The 14,114-nt window shown below is 38.3% G+C and overlaps 2 protein-coding genes across 2 annotated transcripts; both read right to left on the bottom strand.

Moving 5' to 3' along the window:
- Positions 1-122: 122 nt before the first annotated feature.
- On the bottom strand, positions 123-9,119 carry il12rb2l (interleukin 12 receptor, beta 2a, like). Its single transcript, XM_068337872.1, has 15 exons — positions 8,984-9,119; positions 8,274-8,377; positions 5,673-5,829; positions 5,420-5,571; positions 5,179-5,321; positions 3,654-3,792; positions 3,258-3,334; positions 2,926-3,163; positions 2,612-2,806; positions 2,296-2,400; positions 2,049-2,183; positions 1,537-1,698; positions 1,368-1,431; positions 962-1,067; positions 123-778 (listed from the first exon to the last, which is right to left on the bottom strand). Exons 1-15 carry the CDS (start codon positions 9,004-9,006, stop codon positions 398-400), a joined length of 2,181 nt encoding a protein of 726 aa, XP_068193973.1. The 5' UTR covers positions 9,007-9,119; the 3' UTR covers positions 123-397.
- A 1,332-nt stretch (positions 9,120-10,451) lies between these two features.
- On the bottom strand, positions 10,452-11,892 carry rln3a (relaxin 3a). The gene is made up of 2 exons (XM_068337519.1): positions 11,730-11,892; positions 10,452-10,723 (listed from the first exon to the last, which is right to left on the bottom strand). The coding sequence occupies exons 1-2, from the start codon at positions 11,890-11,892 to the stop codon at positions 10,452-10,454; spliced, it is 435 nt and encodes a 144-aa protein (XP_068193620.1).
- Between the last annotated feature and the right edge of the window lie 2,222 nt (positions 11,893-14,114).

Genomic DNA, 14,114 nt, shown 5'->3' on the forward strand with positions numbered 1-14,114 from the left:
TTCATATTTGAGGATGCACTAGTACTGTTCACAAAATCATTTTCAGCTGGAGACAACATCCATCTCCTGAGAGCTCTGTGTCTAATCTCACTAGATCCATTAAAAACAGAACAAAACAGGAGTGCGCATTTGAGTTGTAACTTTAGTAGTAACTGTAACCAGCATTTGGTAAAAAAAAATGTCAAGTGGCCAAACCAAATAAACACATGGAAAAAGTGAAGGCCAGCAGCTTCAGCAGACAAATCTATGACCTGAGTGACATACAGTAGGTCCGCTCACCGGGCTCCTGGAGAGAAAGGTACAGGAGCCAGTCCGGAGGGGCCTAATCCGACAGTTTGATGAATACTTAAAAGAAATTGGTACTGTACAAAGACATAAGAATGTTACCATGGAGCAATCAGGACACTTTCCATACATCCGAAACAGTAGGCATGAAATGCTTTTCATAACCTGTGCTGTGTTCTTCCTCTGATGAGCTACAATAATCCTCGTTTTCCCTCTCCTCATCGGAATCAACCTTTTTACTGTATGCCTCTCCTCCATGTTTGTCTTCTGTCCACTGAAACTCCTCTATAACAGCATCCTCCCTCTGACCATTCTGGCAGTCCTTATGTGAGGAGCCATCTCTGATCAATTGATTATTCAATCCATCAGCATCTGAAAATTTCTCCACAGAGGATTTGGAGGCCCAGGGTTGAATTTCCACAATCTCCAAAAGAGAGATCTCAGGATGTGGCTCATAAACAGGAATGCAGATCCAAGTAATTTGGTCGTTAAGCTATCGAAAGAAAGCACAGTTTTGTAATTTGTTAAAATGCACAAATAAGGAGTGACAACAGTGGGGATCATGCAGTTGCACACAGAATACAGTTTTCACAAGATTGAAATCAATTAATCCATCTGGAAAACCTGTGTTAACCATGTTCTCAGCTCACCCCCCTCCCCCCCATCACAGTCTCACCTGGTGCTTCATCTCTCTGAAAATGTGGCTGTTGCGAGGATCTGGTACTTTATCACAGTAACATGGAGACAGCAATGGAATCACTTTGCTTTCACCACAGCAAATGCTGGCAGACACATGACAATCAATAATTTAGTGTTGGTTTACTTTTAAAATACTGTACTGGAAGAAAATAGTCCTTTATCAATATAATCAACAATTCATGTACACAGTTTTAATTCTTCATTGTAAATCATGTTACTTAAATGGAAATAAGAATTGATCACATCATATTTGTGTGAGACGGTAGAAATTCATATTCAAAAAGGTTAAAAAAAATTCTAGATGTACCACTGGTTTAGACAAGACAGGGATAGAAGAATAGAGTGAAAGGTAAAGTACAAGTAATTTGAGGTGATCATCTCACCTTGTGAAAACAAGAAGGCATATGACAAACAGACAAATTACTCCAAACAAGATGGAGAATTTTCCTGAAAGAGGGACAGAAAACCATTATAAGAATTTTTTTTTTGTAATAATTCCTCCTCTTGAAAATCTGTGTAAAACCAGACATGGATTAAGATGTCATGAGATACCAAAATATTCTTCGTGCTTTGTTTCGAACATCGTGCTGGCCTTTTCTCCGAGCCCGGCTGCAGTCACAGCTCTGATCCACGCCACGTACGACTGTCCTGAACTCAGATGCTGGACCTCGAATGTCTTATTTTCATGCTGTGGGACCGCACTCACATTGCGCACTACAAGAGACGAACAACAAAGATTGAAATCTACTACAGATTTAAGTTTTGCATTTGTTTTAACACACTCGAAATTAGCCCTAATCACACAAGTTGGACTGGAGCTGAGGGAAATGTTCAGTTTTACAGAAATTTTAACACAAACCAAACATATGAACTATCAAAAATTCGTACATATAATGTTAATTGCTTAAAAAGCTCAGAATAACAGTTAAATCTGAGGAGGGTGTAAATGTATTCACCAAATTACTTGGAGGCACATTTTACATAAAGAAGCTAATGGTCCATTTTCAGAGTCAGTGTGACTAAAGAGTATCCTTAACAAATCACTACAAAATGTTTGCACGTACCATTTTGTGTGTCTATTCCTATTTGGTAGTGAAGGACCAGTCCTTCCTGCTTGGCGAGGGGAATGGGTTCCAAAAGAAAGGTCACATGAGTAGTAGCAATGGAAATCACCTTCAATGACGGCAATGTGGACGGGACTGAAAAGTGATGATGGACATGAGGATTATAAGTTTATCTTTCATTTGAGTATTGCTTAAAGCAGAAACAAAACTTTCCACAAGGAGAAAAAATAAAAATAAAAACACCTACTTCTTTGACGAGAATATCCAATAACTGATAAAAGGTGGTGGACTTCACCCCTATATGACACCGTGAACAGTGAAACTTGGTAAGGTGTGTACTTTGTAAATTGACCTATAGGTGGAGACACACATCAGAAAAAAACAACCAAAAGGCTGACATTATTGCTATTTCCTCATCAATTGAAAATTGAATCAACAATAATCACTGTCCAATTATGTGTTTTAAGCAACTTTAAGGTTACTGAACTTGGATTTCAAACAGATTGTTAATGCTTCCTATTTGAAACTAGTACTGATAAAATATCTAATCTAATCAAACTGACCTTTAAAAAATGTTGTTGTTTGGCTTTTGTTGACTTTGACCCAATCAAATGTTTGGCCTGCGGGGGCTCCTACTTGTTTGTACTGCACCAAATATTTCTGCAGGTTGTCAGAGTGTTGCAAAGGCACATCCCAGGACACTGTAAGGTTCTCCTCATCCATCCTGAGGTGCAAACCTTGATGATTTTCCTCTTTACCTTAGCAATACACAAATGCTTAGTTAGATTTGTTGAACCGCAAGAAAAGAAAAACTAGAAATTGAGGAGAAGAATCACATAAATTGGGGCACCATTTTTCAATCAACCAGTCTTGATACCTGAAAATGGCACAACAAAGTAAGAAGGCACAGTGGCACCATGGGCGTTGTATGCTGACACACTGGCTGATGATCCAGTCTTAAAAGCAACAGTAAAGCAGCATATCTTCTCATCACACAGTAAATGGTGCCGTGGTTTGACTCTGGACACATTTACCAACACTGCAGTGCCATTTTTGTACAAAAGTGTGACTTCATATCCCAGAATGACACCGCAAGCCTGAGATACTGGAAGCCTCTGAACAGGATAAAGAGGAAAAGAAAGAGAGACACCAGTTCATTATTTCAGCTGCAGAGTGATGATGATAACACAAATCATTAGCTTTACATACCTTCCAGGTCAAAACACAGTCAATCGTCTCAGGGAAAATCCCACAGTCTCCCCATACATCCAGCTCTCCAACAGGGGCTGAACAAGAATAGCATAAAGGAGACATATGCAGTAAATTCAGATAACCATCATAGTTTCTCTTGCCATACAAACACTGTAGCATCAATCTTCATTTTATTCGCAAAGAAAGTGAACACTGGGAAACATCTGCAGGTTATTCATCCCTTTACATATCACTTTTTATTTAATAAAGTGACCGTGCATTTTCTTAAACTTCAACCTGTTCTGTTAGTGTGGGGTAACACATGTAGAAATATGTCTAATTATTTGATTACTTTTTCTAATATAATTGATCTATCCAAAAACTGGAGACTATGTGTGAGAAATGTGGACTCACCTGTCTCTGTGCCTTGCACGCTGTGGATTTCACTCCAGTCACTCCTCAGGCCTCTCCCACAGGCACAACCAACCTGAACTTCATAGGTCATGCAGGGCAGCAGATTGTCAAATGAATAGCTGCCATAGATTTCACCATCCTGTGCAGAGCGGGATGTAACTAGCATTCAATTAAATCGTTTGTCCAAACACAATTTTCTATTTCTCTTAAGATCATATTTCAGTATCATCCATCTATGCATATACAGTATATACACTGCTCACAAAATTAAAGGAACACTTAAAAGAAACACATTAGATCCATCAGATCTCAATATGAAGTTGGACTTCTATACAAATAACGACAGGGCAATGTCTTAGGAACAAAAGGATGCCAAGTCTTTTAATGGAAATAAAAGTTTTCAGCCTACAAAGGGCTTCTTTTTGTAGAGACCCTAAAGTCAGAGTGAAATTAAGATGTGGCAGGCTAATCCATTTTTTTCAAAAACTTAATTTCTGCAACTCAAAATGCTTTTAAGTATCTTGTGTGGCCCCCAGAAGCTTGTATGCATGCTTGACAACGTCGTGGCATGCTCCTAAGGAATCACCTCATACTTACAATAGAGATGATTACTCAAGCCAAAACCAGCGCGAGTAGCCAGCCAAAAAAGATCAAGAGAGAGAAACTTGAGATAACCTCCACATGTGAAACCAGTCCTGTTTTGAGAGTTTTCTAATTGTTGCCACTGTAATGCACCTGTTGTTAAGTCAATGAACACCAATACAGCTGAAAGTGATTAATGATGCCCTCAGCTGCTTAACCAACCAGAACATTATCAGACAGGTTATTTAATTGATTTCATGCCAGGACCAATTAAAGTGTTCCTTTAATTTTTGTGAGCAACATATATAAAAATATACATTATATATATATACCTATATACTGTATACACATATATACATATACACACACATATATATACACACATACAGTACATATATACAGTATATACATATACTGCACACATACACACACACACACACACACACACACACTTTATAATAAAATATCTACTATATCTATCAAAACACAGAAATGACAGACTAACCAGGATACTCAACACAACATACAAACTCCACAGATAAAGGAATCAAACCCAGAACCTTCTGTTCTGAGGCAACTGTGTGACCATGTGCCCTTTGTTTGAGTTTTATGATGATTACATCCTGTTTCAAAGCAGTGATGTATTGTAATTGTCTGTGTTTGCGTGGTCGTCTGTCTGTCCACTCGTTTTTCCACCAAATATCTTCGCAACCGTTGCAGATAGAAAGATGGAACAAAAAGCACATTACTTGGGCGGCAAAGGGGGTGAAAATGAGATGATGACCTTAACCTTGAGAAAACTAGGTCACGGTCAAACTTCTCCCCTGTCTTTCTATCTTATGAACCGGATAAGATAAAGACGAGAGTGAAGTCCAGTGTGAGTAAATCCATAGATAAAAGCTCCACTACATGAACTATGAGGGGGGGGGGGGACCTAAGGCACCTCAAACCAGGCTTGGTCGACCCCAGTCCGATGTCGAACCTCACATAATCCTGAAGAGAGCTGAAGCTGGATACAGGTGGAATTCCAGAAAATTTCTAATGAATCCTGGTGGCTTGATGTGATAGTTGGGGGAGGCGGCTTGACTAGAAAAAGAGACGGAGGTAAAATAAACTACTTTAAATGAAACATTGTCTGAAATACCACCAATATAACGAGTTATCCGTAGTGGTATCATACTCACTGATATTTGCTGTATTGAACACAACCTCCTGAGATTTGGCAGAGCCATACTGGTTCTTAGCCTGTACCCAAACACGAAGTTCACCATGGTAGGAAAACTGTTCACGAAGGATCTGTCTACTTAAAGTAGACCCATTGATCCAATGCCCTTCTCTAGAAGACAAGTAACATAAACTCAGAATGCTTTGCTAAAAAGTTTAAAGATTATAGTCATTAAAACTTTGAAGTTGTCAGCTTTTCTTGGTTGTGTTTACTTGCTACTTGCTGGCTCCCAGTGCAGACTGTAGATGGTGGGAATCTCAGGTTCTTGCCTTTCCTCCCATGTACAGTTGATATGTACCAAACAGCTTTTGTGATCACATGGGATAAAGCATTCTGGGGGAGAAGGAGGAGCAGGAGGACCACCAGAGACTAATGAGATAGAAAAATAAGATAATATCATGTTAGAAAATGTGTTTTAATTTTCTCTGACCTTGTTTTATTCATCAGGTGTAACTACAATGAGGTTGTGTTAGTTTTATCGAGGTAAAACAAATGGGTTGACAACACTGGATCCTGCTTTTAACCATTACACCTGAGGATAATGGGTTTTTAATAGTCAACCTTTTAATCTGTACCTGAATTAGATTCCAGACACCATGGAGAAATGCTTATTGAAAATACCTGATTTTTTTCTGTTAGAGCCATGTATTATTTCCTGATAAAGTGAAGAAAATGTTGAAAAATGCCCAACGTTCAGCAGTGGGCGGCAGTGGCTCAGCGGTAGAGCAGATGTCTTGAAGACGGATCGCCCGGCCATCGGTGGATCGATTCCCGCTCCCGCCATGACATCCCTTGGAGTGTGAGCTGACAATGGGAGGTGTCAGCTCACCTCACAGCCGAGGGCGCCGTCCCCACCACAAGCTGCTCATTTGGGGCGCGACCTCCGAGCGCGACCCGTCACTCTTCCTCCTCTGGACTAACCGCATGATTACAGGCCCCTATTGTGCTGTGTTTCAGGGGCCTTGTTCACAACACTGTGTGTGATGTGTTAAAAACTAACACAAATGCATGTACTGAGAGTAAAAAAATGTCCCCTCTGGGGATCAATAAAGTTTGAATTATTATTATTATTGTAACTGGATCCACACTATGCTGGCGCAAGAGCAATCCTCCCTAAGTTTTCAATTATTAGTTAATGGATAACCCTGCATGCAAACAAACAACTGGCATGGGTTGGCAGAAGTTGTTGTATAACTTAATGGAATACAAAGCTGTGAAGATGGGGACAGTTACATACACTGAGTAAAATGTCTCAACTCCACCATGAGTCACAAAAAAGGTATCCAGGAAAAAATGAAAAACTGAATAACTTGACAGCTAAAGTAAAACTATTGAATGCACATGTCCTCATGAAATTACACTGTAAATTAAACATGACTAATTCACACTGAACTATTTCACGAGTCAAAAAGAGCACTGAAAACAGATTAAGTGCTAATTCTCAACCAGTTTTAGGCAGTTGGTAAAATCAAATATAATTTCTTACCATCTGTTTGTATAGGATACAAACAGATGGTACCACAAAGTAAGACAGAAGTACAAAACCACAAGAAGGAACCACCCATCTCCACAGACACAGACAAGATTTTTTCTTTTCTTCATCAGTCACCACTGCCTACTTCTTGTAAACCTGCAAAGTTTTCGATGCCTGAAAACACACAACAGGAAAGTGGCTTGCAAGTCACAAAAGCAGGAAACAAGCATTTTGATCAGTCAAATAACGTCATGAAATCTTTGTTACTTCTCCTTTGAAACAGACAGAGAAGCAAATATTTTAAGCTTTTAACCTTAAGACCAGGACACCAATGTTATTTTTTTAGTTTAAAAAAAAAAAGCCCGAACTAGCATACTAATATGAAGATATTACTGCAAGATGATTCAACAGTGTATTTTGTTGGAGAGTATATTTGCAGTGATAGAAAGTATAGATATCCGCATATTTATAAAGATAAACTCCATTACATGGCTGTGAAAATGTTTACTTCAAATTTTTTGTGTGTATCTCATATCAATACTCTCTACTGTCATATCTCCAAACAACATCCAACAAAAACAAAAGAAACCTGAGCAAATACAAAATTCATAAAACTCGTAAAATAAAAAATTCACAAAATAAATAATGGTACTTAATCAAACAGACAAAAAGGTTTTCCAGTACACTAAATACCAGCGTTTTTTTTATTTTATTTAAAATGCTATTAAATTGTATTCAAAACTTGACTAGAAAGCTGGTGTAGAAAGAAACTGGCCTGATTGCTACCACAATTGCTCTAATTATCAACACTAAAAAAGAAACAATTTTCAAAACACTCACTAGCATCACACACAAATCAAAAGAAAGTCCAGAATAATGAGGAAGAAAATAATTGAAATTAATCAGTTAAGAAAAGGTTGCAAGCCTGTTTCTAACGTTCTGGGGCTCCGCACATCCACAATGATCACATATTGGGTACAAAAAGAGAAAAAGGAACAAAAGTGAAGTGCCTCCATAATTCCTACAAGAGCAAGACGAAGGCTCTTTCCACTTTTTTTTGTGGAAAACCTGACCGTTTTGTATGATATACTCACAAAAATGAAAGCATTCAGAAATGGCTCTAGTAATTTTTCACCAGACTGCATATTTTATTACCTTGCAGACAGCATGGAATGTTGTAGCTGGTTAAATTGTACTGTATCTAATTTAACACAGGACAGGACCACCTTAACTACCTTTGGATATTTTATTCAGTGCAAAATTCCAGAGCAGCTGTTCATATTTTCCATGTAAATGTAAATCATGTTAAGGAAAATAAACAACTTTTAAATGTGCTTACTTGCTGGAGAAAACCCACTTGAAAGGATCACCAGAAAGAGGGCCAAAGAAGCCACCTCAGCATAGATGGGACCGTTAGATTTAGGGCATCGGCAATTCCTGTGCCTGCAGGAAACATGTGAAAACAACAGATGCATTATCCATCCATCCATCCATCCATCCATTCATCCATCCATTCATCCACTGACACTTTTTTCCTCTGCTGTCATGCATCTGCTGGAGCCTATCCCTGCTGGCTACAGGCGAAAGGAGGGGAACACCCCAGATGAGACGCCAGCTCATCACGGAGCCACACAAAGGCTAATAAGCACACATGTAAACACTCACAGTTCTGGAAAATTTGTTGAAAGGAATCGAACCAGGAACCTTCTTGCTGTGAGGCGACAGCAACAAGATTCTCCCACAGATTAAACCACAAAATTTATCATTTGTAGCAGCAATTGATTCAAATTCACCCTCACGTGGTGTAACTATAGGCTACTCGATGTGCACTGAGCACCAAAAGCCTCCATGAAGACATTATCAAATATTCAAACTAGGTAATAAGGACCGAGTATAGTATATAGCATATATAGTAGTTTATTTAAGAAAAAACAAATATAACTGTCCAGCTACGCAGTTGAATCGGAAGTAACTTCAGTTATATCCGGAGTTCGTAAAGAACTGTTATTCAGTATTAGCTATTATACATTATGACTAGGAATTACTTACCTCATCGTGAGACGTGCGGACATTCCTGCCTGTCATTCTGACACCATTCAAAACACGGCTAACAAAGTTTGCTGTTGTCTTCGTAACTTCAGTAAATCACCACGCCCGGTACGTTTACCGGTACTGCCAGTGACGTCACCACGTACACAGAGATACACTCACGTCGTAGGGAGGGATTCAACGCGATTGGACGGATTTTCATAAACCTTGACTGGACAGGGATGTTATCAACAATGGCCACTCGGGAAAAAAAAGAAATTTCGATATATAGGGACGAACTATGCATTTTATTATTTACGGTAGTTAAAAGTTTTATGAACCCTTTCCATACTGATATTAAACCACTTTCTATCTGTATTACTTTTCCTCTCATAGATTGTTTAAAGAGCTTTTAAGTGTTTTTTTTAATACGTACAGAAAAGTGCGCTGCGTTTCTAGAGTCTCGGAACTTCCAGATGCTGTCAGCCAATAGCATGCGCGTATGGTATCACGTGACAACCTGCAAAAATCCGCCTGCTAAAATCTGAGACAGTGAAGCTGGTCATCTTGAAGCGCGAATACAGGAGGGATTACTGTATATCTGTAAGTGGATTCATCCATGGATGGATGGCTGTGGTCACGGGGTTTGCTGGAGCATATTCCAGCTGTCTGTGGGTGAGAATCAGGGTACACTCCAAACACTTTGCCAGCACATAGGGAGATGCAGGAAAGACGAACAACCAACTCACCCATACCTATGGACAATCTAGATTTATCATTTCACTTAAATTGCACGAGGAAGCCAGAGAGCATGGAGGAAACCCATGCAGACACTGGGAGACAACAGCACTACCCACTGTGACACAATACCATCTGATGTGCATATAATACATGTATAACATTTCACCCTGTTTCAAATGCAAGGCTATTTCTTAAATTTGAAAAAAAGAAGAAGCTGTAAGCTAGTATTGTTGGGCTATATTTACTTGAATAAGCATTTCTTAAATTATTGAAAATGTCACTTTCTCGTATATATGAAGATGCATCAAATAAAACATATTTTTAGAGACTTGTTTTATTATGGATCTGTATCTTTAATATTGTGCAATGAAACAAATTCAAGATGCCAACAGTCCATAATATACAAACAACATTAGGCACCATTCAGTTTATAGCAAAGGAAATTTCGATTACAATGTTTGTGAATAATTAAGGCTTTCAATTGAAAAGCCCAAGATATATATATATTTTTAACAGAAATATATATAAATATTTTGAACACAGGCAGCCCTTCCTATACAGTGCTTTGATTTAATTAAAAAAATGTTTAAAAATGAAACAACTCAAACATTTCATTCCAGCTGAAAGGCCGGTGATAGAAAATGACCAACAATTCAGACATGGGGGGGGGGGCAGTGACAGTGTGTGCTTGTGTGTTCATTTATTAACTTATGCATACAAACAGGTCTATTGTAACAGATAATGAGTCTCAACACAGGGAGCTTATTTCAGTTTTGCTGCAGCCCCACTTGCAGCAGGCATTGGACAGGCCCACCACCACGTCCCGGCCCTTGCGATCAGCTTTGCGAAGAGCTTCCAGGATTTCCTCTGTGATGAAGGAACGGGTTGTCCTGATGAACTTGCCTTCCTGCTTCTCTGCTGGCATGAAGCTTAGGTCTCTGTTCCTCTGAAGTAAACTCTCAACCATAGATCCCTCGGAGGAATCCCCCTGGCGATAGCTGAATGGGTCCTCCGAAACATCTGTAACATCGATAAAGTGAATATATTTATCAAACAGTCAAGCCTGTCTCTTTCAATGAACTGACCATGGAAATTATCTGTATGGATAAAAATAAAACTTCAGAAGACTATATTGTTGAGGAAGAGTGTCCAAGTTACAGGGATTAGTCCAAATTTAAAATCCAAATGTTCATGTTTAGTTATACATTATTTGCAATTAGCTCAACATAATGCAGCTAATGAAATGTGAACAGCATTCTTCTGCATTAATCTCATGTCATTAACATTTTGACACACATGTCCAGAGCTGCATTGATACTGTTACCTCCAATGAATAACACAAGTCAACATTTTCATCATCTCTCTGAGTGTCAGAATGTTGCATGTTTTTGTCAGGGTGAATCTGTTGGTTTATTGTATTTATTTCTGGTAATATAATGCAATTCTAAAGTAAATTGAACTGTAAAGAATAAAAGTATTTTTCATTCATTCATTTATTTTCCAAACCGCTTTATCCGCCGTAGCGGGTCGCAGGGAGCTGGAGTCTATCCCAGCTGTCTTAGGGCATGATGCAAAGTCCACACAGAGCAGGACTCAAACCCGGAACCGCTTTGCTGTGCGGCAATGAAAATTTATTGTCGTAATGTTTTACAATGTGAACAATGATAGCGATGTCAAGCAACATTAGCAGCCAATGCAAATTTTACTTCCACTATTTTTGTCAATCTACAACCTAAAATAAATCTTAGTTCCATCTACAATTCTAGAAATCATCATTTGCATGTGCTCTTCCATTTCAGCAGTTCAACTGAGTAGAAGGTGATAAATGCAGAAACTTTACGAACATATTATTAATAGTCAAATGTCTAGGAAAATCACAAGTTACCATAACATGATCATAAAAAATTTGGGAACAAAATTTGATCTCATTTAATAAGTCTATTATTAACAGATATAATGACCCGATGAAAACCTGAGACATCATAAAAATAGCTGTGTTGACACTGTAGTTTCTTAGCATTCTCACCTGGAGTCCTGAGCGACCGTCTCCATCGAGAGCCTCCGCAAGTGAAGATAACGGCCCGAATGAACTCACGACCACACAGCTTCACCCCATATGCTGGGTCATCCATAGGCTGAGACCCAACAACCACCAGTAGACACACCACCAGCACCACAGCTTTCCACATAATACACCCCAAATTAATAATTATTTGAAATTACAGGAGATTCTTTGCTTTGAGGAGCACTCAGCTGTTTGTCTCCCTAGTTGCAAGAGCTGTGATTTTCTGTCACCCAGGCGTGGTTTATAAAGGGCTTTGTAGGCCTGCAAGAGAGACATGGATACTGCGTATGCAGGCCATTTGTGGAAGAGGAACAGATTCCGAAGAGAGATAGAGCCACAGACCTTTATGGAGACAATAAGCGGACCAAAGGTGGTATAATTATCCAATTTGTCAGAATGACAAGTGTTCACCATCTTTAATGTCAATTGTTATGACTTTGTCGTATCCCACTTACCATTAATATATAGAACATTTCATGATCATGGATCAGGTGGGGAGTACAAAAAAGGACAAAGAGCGGGTACAAATAGTTGGGATGTGCATGACAAAATACATTTTAATGTCATCCTTATCAGTTACAACTATACTGTGGCACATCATGATATTTTTCTTAGATAGCTTACATTGTTGTGTAGGAGGCATGGATGCTGTACAAACTGAATAGTTCAATATATATTAGTGAAACAAAAAACACAAGACACTGAACTGACACTGTTCTAACACATTGAAATGAACCTTTCAGACCTCATTACACCAGTTGTTAACGATTCTCCTGACTTAACACTGATTTAACACTCTGACACCACTCCAAGGATCTGTATATTCAGGCAGTTGGCCACATGTAATCAATTTTGCCATTTCAAACCACACAACCCTGCAATACTTCCATATGTATCATTTGGCCTTTCTCTTATTTTGTCATCTCATTGTCGAAAGGTGAACAGCCAGGACCTGTGACATTTTCAAAGGCAGATAACACAGAAGTCTTATTATGAGTCAAACAAAAATAAAACATACTTTTATCTGTATGATAGCCAAAGGTTGCTCATTTAGGAAATTACAAAAGGGAAGGTGAATCAGTAATTAATGTGATTATAAGCAAACAAAATGGCATTTCAGGAGGGTGTGTCTACTTTAACATTCATTAACACAGTGTCACAAAAGTGACCTGTGGAGGTCACAGGAGCAATATAAAAATGCAATCACCCATACAACGAATTTCTTTTGTGTTTTAGTATACAGCAGGTGTTGTCATTAATATACAGAAAATGACTGCTGGTAACTGAACTGTTCGCACTTTTAGAACAGAAATACATGATGTTATATTTCATTGTCATATGTTTTTAACAGAGAAAAGATAAACATTACTGAAATTTTTCAGCTTCCTATACCCATATTGACACTAGAACCTTGCTAAATTAATGTGTGTTCAATTTGTTTGTTTATTTTTGTTAGATAAGTCAAACATTATATCTTTGGGATGTGTCCAGATGTCTCGGACAAAAAAAATATCAAACACAAAAAAAGTCTGAGTAGGTTTAACAATAGTGAGAAATACAAAATGAATGCCCTAAATTACATGCAAAATTGAGAAACTAGGATAAATCCAAGAAAATGAATGAATGAATGAATGAATGAATGAATGAATGAATGAATGAATGAATGAAAGGATGGATGGATGGATGGATGGATGGATGGATGGATGGATGGATGGATGGATGGATGGATGGATGGATAGATGGATGAATGGTCATTTATTAATTATCATCGTGGCTTATTTACTTAATTAAAGTTAATAGAGTTGCATGAATGGTCTTGAGATGAGCTGGCAACTGCTCCTAGGTGTACCCCACCTCTTACCCAAAGCCAGCTGTGAGAGGCTCCAGCATAATCCAGAACCCTATTTCGATAAGCAGCTGAAGATGTCGATTTTGGTCGTTGTGTTTACAGGATGATTTTAAGAATTATTGAGATTTACATTTCATTTTCTTCAAATATCCTTTGAAGAGTTCATAAAAGATCACCGACAAGACATAGTTAGATCATTCTTTGAATAATAAAAAAAAGCCCTGAACCAGAAAGGTTTTGTAATTTTTCTGCCGTGAAATGAAATGAAATTTTTGAGGTGAAAGAAATGAAATATTTGTAAAGCAATGACAATGACCAAACTTATGTGATGGATATTCTCAGTAAAGTTACTAATTGTGTGCTGACAATTTTTTTTCACAAGGAGTAAAGATTTGATAATATCAAATCGATAACTGATTAATTTTGATGAAATTGATCACTCAGATGAAGCATTCTACTATGGAATCATACGCGCCTCAGCTGCGATAAACTGGGGT

The sequence above is a fragment of the Antennarius striatus genome, chromosome 16 (assembly GCF_040054535.1).
Source record: "Antennarius striatus isolate MH-2024 chromosome 16, ASM4005453v1, whole genome shotgun sequence".
NCBI classification, from domain to species: domain Eukaryota; kingdom Metazoa; phylum Chordata; class Actinopteri; order Lophiiformes; family Antennariidae; genus Antennarius; species Antennarius striatus.

Coding starts and splice junctions, on each gene's coding strand:
- il12rb2l (XM_068337872.1), bottom strand. CDS start 9,006: ATGTCCGCACGTCTCACGATGAG. Junction 2,807..2,925: donor CTTTGTTGTGCCATTTTCAG/GTATCAAGACTG, acceptor TGTATTGCTAAG/GTAAAGAGGAAAATCATCAA. Junction 2,401..2,611: donor AACAACAACATTTTTTAAAG/GTCAGTTTGATT, acceptor CTCCACCTATAG/GTCAATTTACAAAGTACACA.
- rln3a (XM_068337519.1), bottom strand. CDS start 11,892: ATGTGGAAAGCTGTGGTGCTGGTGGTGTGTCTACTGGTGGTTGTTGGG. Junction 10,724..11,729: donor ACGGTCGCTCAGGACTCCAG/GTGAGAATGCTA, acceptor TCGATGTTACAG/ATGTTTCGGAGGACCCATTC.